This window comes from Dendropsophus ebraccatus, chromosome 6, assembly GCF_027789765.1.
Source record: "Dendropsophus ebraccatus isolate aDenEbr1 chromosome 6, aDenEbr1.pat, whole genome shotgun sequence".
Classification (NCBI taxonomy): domain Eukaryota; kingdom Metazoa; phylum Chordata; class Amphibia; order Anura; family Hylidae; genus Dendropsophus; species Dendropsophus ebraccatus.
In genome coordinates, this window is record NC_091459.1 from 52,570,717 (window position 1) to 52,578,941 (window position 8,225).

Below are 8,225 nucleotides of genomic sequence, written 5' to 3' on the forward strand. Positions count from 1 at the left end.
TCTACCAGAGCTTTTTTGTTTTTGCCAAGCAGTTCCCAACTGAACCCTTACACGTGCATCTGCGGCTCACATGGAATGAAATGCCCTCCTTCTAATTACATAGCCTGCATATCTCAACCTATCAATAATAAGGACTTTATTCCAATAGAAAATGATCATGTATTGCACGGATAGATGTAAAGCATAGCAGCAATGGTTGACATGATTACACCATCTGACCAACTGGTAGTAGCAAAGTATATAATGCAGCTGATCAATTCACTCGTTTGGCTACATGTACTTTATTAAAAGGGTACTCCAGCAAAAAAGATTTTCTTTCAAATCAACTGGTGTCAGAAAGTCCTATAGATTTGTAATTTACTTCTATTTAAAAATCTCAGTTGCTGTATGTCCTGCAAGAAGTGGTGTATTCTTTCTAGTCTGACACAGTGCTCTCTGCTGCCACCTCTGTCCATGTCAGGAACTGCCCAGAGCAGGAGAAAATCCACATTGTAAACAGCTCCTGCTCTGGACAGTTCCTAACATAGACAGAGATGGCAGCAGAGAGCACTGGGGCAGACTGGAAATAATACACCACTTACTGTAGGACATACAGCAGCTGATAAGTACTGGAAGACTTTTTTAATGGCATTAATTTACAAATCTGAATAACTTTCTGATAATTGATTTGAAAGAGATCCCCTTTAAAGCCACCCTACTATAATACAGGGGGCTGTTCCCTTTGTGTGGACGTAAATGATACATGAAATGACTTGTGTTGCATACACACAGCCTGCAGATGTCAATGTTGTTTACAATGCAGACAATATGGCTGTCTAATGCGATAGGGCCATATAACGCAATAAAATCATGCGTTGAAAACTCTGCTATGAAATAGGTATTAGGTTTACCAGAGATGTGTTCCATATACATACTACCATGTTGTGTCATGCAAAGAATAAAATAAGCAGTAGTTCCATTTAGATGTAGATTTCCTGGAATAAATCCATTGTTTTGTGTTTCCAATGACTGTGTTGATAGCTATACGACACGTTCAGTTCAGCGTGTAACATGGACCTACATACAGCCTCACTGCAATCCCATGAAACTGTCAGATGGCACAAACCAGCAGTTTATTGAGGGATATTCTGACAGAATGTCAGTCACGTTGTAGATCTGCCAGCCATACATATGAGCTGTAGTGAGTAAAGACAACCACCTGACATCACACACATACGTCACAAGGTGGTCATCTGGACCTAATCTTTAGGACACAGTCTGACAAGGTCTTAAAGGTGAACTCTGGCTAAAAGTTCTTTCCTTTGAAATCAACTGGTGTCAGAAAATTATATAGATTTGTAATTTATTGCCATTTATAAATCTCCAGTCTTCCATCACTTATCAGCTGCTGTATGTTCTGTAGGAAGTAGTGTATTCTTTCCAGTCTGTCACAGTGCTCTCTGCTGCCACCTCTGTCCATGGCAGGAACAGTCTAGAACAGTAGAGGTTTTGGGGGGGTTTGTTACTGTTTTGGACAGTTCCTGACATGGACAGAGGTGGCCTACCAGAAAGTGAGCAGTGCCTAAAAGGTGAAAGTGTGCCAAAAATGCAACCCAACTAAAATGGTCTAAATTTAAAGGGGTACTGGGGGTGAAACAAAGTTGTTTTCCTATCAACTGGTGTCAGAGAGTTGTGTCAGTCATAAACAGATCGGTGCCCCTTTAAGCAAAAAAAAAAAAAAAAAAAAAAAAAAAAAGAAGAGTACATTTATACAAGACTGATGCAGAAGATGGTGCTGAACCCACAGACACGATCATTTTGCATTTGATCAAGTTGTACTAGGTGAATGACAGTAAGCAGACCCATCCGCTGTGGCGTCACTAACTAACCACATTATTGCTAGATTAACTTTTCCTCTTTTGTACACCAGCTAAGAACAGCAACGTTTTGTTTTGAAAGTTTTATTGCAAACCCTTGGGTTTGATCACAAAAAAGTTACATTTCTCTTATTACAGTACATTGGCATTATGTCTGTCAGTTTTTAAATATACAGCTCTTGATTATATACAATATGCACAAGAATGAATGTCAGGAATGTCAAAAAAATAAACATAAATAATGTATATTAAACCACATATTACAGCTCAGAACCACTAAATATGGGGCATTTTGGTCCATAAAACCCATTTCTAAAAATAGAAATCTGAATAGCAGCAAATGCTTTTCACGTCAAGCATTTCAAAACAAAAAAAAATAAAAAAATCATTGCAAGCCCATGGCAATACACTTCATTAGTACTAACTAGACTAAACAAGATTTACAGTAAATGTAGCTTCCACATAGGGAAGAAAGTACAATGCCCCAGAATTAGTGTCACATTAAAGTGTGAAAAACCACAGTCATACTGTGATAAGCGTCACACACTCATACCATTGTTCACTTGTAAAAACCAGAGTCACCACCTAAGAACTTCCAGCTCGTGTGGACAATTCTCAAGCTACATGGGATCTCTGAAGTGAGAAAGGCACGTTGCAAAATAAAACAACCTAAACAATGCTTCTTGCAGCTCTCCCTCTTCGTGTCCAGGACCTGCTGCACTCAGGTTTGCGAGACAGACTCCTCCTAAGAGCCGTGCCCTTATTAAAGTCACTAGTTCCTCCGTTGACTCAGCTCCACTGTGCGTTCTTCCAGAAAAACTGGTGGTGTGGAAATTAAGGCTGTGATGCTGTCATGAAGGATGTGCAATTTTCTTTTCAGAAAGAAAAAAAAAAATCTCAGTGACTCGAAAGGTGACCACATGGTGAGAATGTCCCTCAAAGGAAAGATTCCATAGGTGGGGCGTAGGAGAAGCCCATAAAAGCCTCTGCCGCCTCTTTAATGCTCGCTGTTATGAGGATGCTGTCGGGTGACTGGCCAATGGAATTTGGAACTGGTTCTTCCGTGAATTCAGGATCAAAGTGTTGCAAATCACTGGGGCCACTCTGAAAGGCAATGAGGAAGGAGAGGACATTAGAATTGTATACAAGCAGCAGCTTACAATATACACAGTGTCTCTGCTACAGAACTATGCAGAAACCATGGGGGATACTAGATACTAAGTATTACAGCATCAGGTAGCCAGTGTGACCCGATCCATATGTTTGAGCTCCACTATATACATACATTTAGCTAGAACTATATGGGTCTCCCTATTTATACAGTTGCTATAGAAGGTCACAATGTATGTGGTTTACGGTGGTTGAGTTCTGGACACCTAAAATAATGATTAAAAAAAAAATCTTAACATAAGGCAGTGCTGAAACAGTGGAAACTTACCACGTTTGGGTTAAAAGGAGGCGTAATCTTCTTATTGATGAGATCATCCCAGTTAATTGGAGAGAAAAAGATGTGGTTCTTAATCTCCATCTGTTGGAAGAGGAGGAATTAGATTAGACCAATCAGAAGTAATTAGACATGCTGTTTCCAGTGGCGAGGGAGAGCGGCAATGGGAATTTATATTTAGAATCTACTTACAAAGTCATTCTTGGCACCCAGTCGCTTAGTCCGATCCTTCTGCAAAAGGCCTTCCAGAAGGTTCCTGGCTGAATTGGTTATGTTTGGTTTCAGCTGTAGCGGCTTGTTCAGGATGTTATCATACATCTCAGCTGTATTCCTGCTGTAGAATGGCGGCTGTGGAGAAAAAAAAATTTTTTTAATACCAAAATAACATGATTTGACATAGCATCTTCACTTAGTTCCAATATCACTATACTGGGAGGGGAATCTACTTACCAGGCCATACAGCATCTCATAGAGAACGGCTCCTAGGCACCACCAGTCCACTGTCCGGTCATAAGGCTGTTTGTGTAAAACTTCTGGTGCAAGGTACTGTAAGAAGACAACAGTAGCTATTAGTAACAGCACAGTAGATGAACTTAGGATGCAAATCATCAACCATGTATAGAAGAGGTAAGAAATGATCAGATTACATACCTCTGGAGTGCCACAGAAAGTAGAGGTTGTGCCATTGGGCTCTATGTTTTCCTTGCAAAGTCCAAAATCCGTAAGTACAATGTGACCCTGGGAATCCAGTAATATATTCTCAGGCTTCAGGTCTCTGCAAAACAAATAAGAGTACATTCATAAGATATAGAATAGAAAGTAACAGTATATTAAGCACATCTAATGATGGGACATCCTACTCCAGGTAACTGATTATACTGACTACCCAATAACAATCATAACCAGACAGTACAGCGTATGGATGTTTTACCTGTAGACAATGTTGAGAGAATGCAAGTATCCCAGCGCACTGGCAATCTCAGCTGCATAGAAGCGAGCTCGTGGTTCCAAGAAGCAACGTTCCCTCTGGAGATGGTAGAACAGCTACAAGAGAATAGAAGCAACGGTTACACCAAGTCACACAGCTGTACGAACAGTTCACTGACTGTACACGGCATAGGAAACAATAGCTGAAGTCACTGCTCTGCCAATGACAGCCTATAAGGAAGGGAGGCTAAATGTAGTAACGTTCCAGCATAGAGAAATGCTCCATGTCAGGTCTGCTCACCTCTCCACCATTGATGTAGTCCAGAATGAAGTATAACCTGCTGGCTGTCTGGAAGGAGAAGTGGAGCCCAACCAGGAAGGGGTGTTTGACGTTTTTCAGCAGCACATTCCGCTCTGACATTATGTGTTTCTCCTGAAATAAGAGAATATGGAGTTACTAACCACATGGCCCTATGATACACACAGCAGGTCTATGCATGAGATCCATTCTCCAGAGATATACAGAATGTTACAATCCCGCAGCCAGTCACCATTAACAAGGAAGTCTAATCACCTCTTTTTTCTTCAAGATTGCTTTTTTCTGTAGCACTTTAACTGCGTAGAATTTCTCATCAGCTTTGTGTCTGGCCAGGAGGACTTTCCCAAAGCTACCCTTGCCAATGACCTTAAGGAACTGGAAGTCGGATGGCTTGGCATGGGGATTGGATGAAGGTCCAAGGTTGATTTGTTGAGATGGACTGGGCTGCAAGAACAAAACAAGTTGCTTAGTGGAGGTGATTATAGGCTGAGAGGAGAACGTCTAGCTGTCAGAGCAGCAATAAGGAACTAGAAGTCCTATTATCGCAGAAGACATTTACCGGTGGGGAGGAGTTGCCGTTCAGCAGTTCTGGTTCCTGGGCTTGTGAAATATTCAGGATTGATTGCACCTCAGGACTGAAGGAGGAAAACACACAAATATTAGTCATGGCAGATATTCTCCACTAGAGGGAGCAAAAGTACAGCACAGTCCTCCATCAGCACTACTCTGAATGAAGAGAAACTTCTGTTACTTTGTATCAGATCCTCCACTACTCAGTTACTGTGTATCATCCCAGTATATCATATTAAACTAGCAATTACTACAGTACAGTATCAGCTCAGTATATCCCATACTAGACTTTTCATGTTACTTTGTATGAAATTCTTCACTTCTCTTTTCCTGTATATCATATTAGACTAGATTACTATAGCACAGTATATCACATATTATACTGAGCTTATACTGTGCTATAGTAATTGCTAGTCTATCACATGCCAAACTTGTCCTGTTACTTTCTATCCTCTCAGTATATCCCTTCTATCCTCTCAGTATATCCCTTATTAGACTCTCAGTATATCCCTTATTAGACTCTCAGTATATCCCTTATTAGACTAGTAGTTCCTATAGTGTATTAGTCCAATCCTGATCAGATCACCTATAGTAGTGTTTTCCAGCCTGTTACTATTCTACATCCCCCATCACACCTGACAACATTGCACTGATCTTAAGATATATAGTAAGGCACTTACTGCTTGCAGGCATAGGAGTTGGTGGAGATCTTCTGAATAAAGTCATTCAGTCCCATTCTTCTCTGTTTCATAAAAGCTGCAAGATACAAATAGAGAAGGGCTGAGTGCTGAGCCCCCAGGACCGCCACCAGTACCCATCCCCATCCATGGCTGGACCCCCACCAGTACCCATCCCCATCCATGGCAGGACCCCCACCAGTACACATCCCCATCCATGGCAGTGAGCATCCTGCAGCAGCCCCTCCACTCACCGATCAGGATCGCCACCATCCCCCTCATCTTGGAGTAAGTTAATGTATCGGCCGATGTGCTCTCGGTCTTTACAGTCATGATTATAAATCCTTAGGAGTAATCCAAGAGCTGCTGCTTCCCCCAAGGATGCCTGACACTTCCTAGAACACTCTGGGGCTGAGCGGGGCTTTATATACAGGATCAGCCAGGGGGCGGGGATTAGGCGCACAATGAAAGAAACTTGGCGCAGGTTCAAAGCGCCCTGATCCAGCCGGGGTCAGTCATGTGGCGCCTGCGCCTGGCCCCGCCCCTCGTCCGGTCTCTGACGTCACTGGGGACTGTCTCAGAGCTGGGACTTTATGTCCCGTATAGTGGGCACTGCTGGCTGTCCGTGCACCCGGAGTAATACACATAGCAATATCACCTGACTGAACAGAATCTCATTGTTGCCTCTCATAGGGAATGTAAGGGGCAAACTGTGATTGTAGGGGCTTTCCCCACTCATTACTGCCCTCCATGCATGTGAGGTATGTGCCAGGGCACACACGGTGCTGGGCACGCGTTACCACAGAGCAGGTGCTGCCTCCAACGCAGTGGTGGGAGATACAGCAGGCAGCCCACTCACATAACTCATCTCCCCACACACACGCAGGAGTCCCCCGTGGAAGAGTCAACACTACACACTGCTGCTGAATACATATAATACATATATAATATAGAACATGAAATCTGAGGCCATAAAGAAATATGCACACATCAGTATTCCCCAGCTGCTGCAAAAGCCGCCGGCAGTCAGGGCACGCGGAGAGCTGTATACACCGTGACCATACACTGTCTATTTACATTTAAAGCAAACAGTTCCTGATCACACCGCCAGGGGTCACCAGAGAGCCGCACAAACTTTCCGACTTTTCCTATCATTTACATTGTTCCATTCCTGACTGTAACCGCATACAGATCGCGTTCCTTTATATTGTAACAAGTGATAACAAGAGGGATCAGTCAGATTATTCATCCATCAGACAGAGTTATTGGTAACCAGAGACCCCCATACTATAACATTCTACTACAAACAACAGAGAATGGACCATCAATATGCAGTGATAATCTCCCCAGGTATTAATCGCTTCTGTCCGATCCATCAGTTTCCCTCTCCTCCCCCAGACAATACAAGTTTGCCCAGGACTCCTAGACAATGCTAATCTAATAAAGGGATTAGCACATCACACAGCAGGCTGGATGGGCTGTTTACCTGTCAGCTGCTCTGCACAACTCTCACTGGTTTACCTGTCACCAGGAACAATAGACCCCCTGGTGCTCTGATGCATGTGCAGAGTAATGGAAGCCACAGGAGAAGGGCACCAGATGCCAACCAGCTGGCTACAAGCAATACACAGGGTTGGAGGCTAGAAGCAGTAGGAACCTACCTTTTAGAGGCGATTTTTCTGTCTTAGTTCTCATGTTGGAATGCAGCTATGGACTGGTAGTCATATAATCCTCACGATCTCTTTACTCCTCCCCTAAGAACACTGAATAAGATCCAGAGAATGGGGAAAGGGAACCTCAGGAGAAGCAGCCTGCGACTTTATAGCACAAGGCAGATAAGTGGACAGGGAGAGATTGGCTGCCTACTGCAGCATCAGTATCAGAGTGCAAAAGTCACCACCAGCTGACAGTGTGCTCTGAGCTGCTCCTGTACAAGTGCAAAAGTCACCACCAGCTGACAGTGTGCTCTGAGCTGCTCCTGTACAAGTGCAAAAGTCACCACCAGCTGACAGTGTGCTCTGAGCTGCTCCTGTACAAGTGCAAAAGTCACCACCAGCTGACAGTGTGCTCTGAGCTGGTCCTCTATGTCCTGAGCAGGGAGCTGATAGTGTACTCTGAGCTGGTCCTCTATGTCCTGAGCAGGGAGCTGATAGTGTACTCTGAGCTGGTCCTCTATGTCCTGAGCAGGGAGCTGATAGTGTACTCTGAGCTGGTCCTCTATGTCCTGAGCAGGGAGCTGATAGTGTACTCTGAGCTGGTCCTCTATGTCCTGAGCAGGGAGCTGATAGTGTACTCTGAGCTGGTCCTCTATGTCCTGAGCAGGGAGCTGATAGTGTACTCTGAGCTGGTCCTCTATGTCCTGAGCAGGGAGCTGATAGTGTACTCTGAGCTGGTCCTCTATGTCCTGAGCAGGGAGCTGATAGTGTACTCTG

General features: G+C 43.7%; 1 protein-coding gene across 2 annotated transcripts; it reads right to left on the reverse strand.

The window, feature by feature from the left end:
* Positions 1-1,924: 1,924 nt before the first annotated feature.
* LOC138795633 (serine/threonine-protein kinase Sgk1) lies at positions 1,925-7,603 on the reverse strand. 2 transcript variants are annotated; one of them, XM_069974979.1, is made up of 11 exons: positions 7,455-7,603; positions 5,797-5,872; positions 5,106-5,181; positions 4,802-4,990; positions 4,529-4,660; positions 4,232-4,344; positions 3,952-4,075; positions 3,751-3,846; positions 3,493-3,648; positions 3,295-3,384; positions 1,925-2,960 (listed from the first exon to the last, which is right to left on the reverse strand). In XM_069974979.1, the coding sequence occupies exons 1-11, from the start codon at positions 7,486-7,488 to the stop codon at positions 2,793-2,795; spliced, it is 1,254 nt and encodes a 417-aa protein (XP_069831080.1). In that variant the 5' UTR covers positions 7,489-7,603; the 3' UTR covers positions 1,925-2,792. The 2 variants fall into 2 exon arrangements, with proteins under 2 accessions (XP_069831080.1, XP_069831079.1); XM_069974978.1 differs by lacking the exon at positions 7,455-7,603 and adding an exon at positions 6,048-6,212.
* Between the last annotated feature and the right edge of the window lie 622 nt (positions 7,604-8,225).

Excerpts from the sequence above, each read along its gene's own strand:
- LOC138795633 (XM_069974978.1), bottom strand. The coding sequence starts at position 6,126 with ATGACTGTAAAGACCGAGAGCACATCGGCCGATACATTAACTTACTCC. Across the intron at positions 5,182-5,796 it reads AACTCCTATGCCTGCAAGCA|TCCTGAGGTGCAATCAATCC; the intron begins GTAAGTGCCTTA and ends TTCCTCCTTCAG. Across the intron at positions 4,991-5,105 it reads ACGGCAACTCCTCCCCACCG|CCCAGTCCATCTCAACAAAT; the intron begins GTAAATGTCTTC and ends TTGTTCTTGCAG.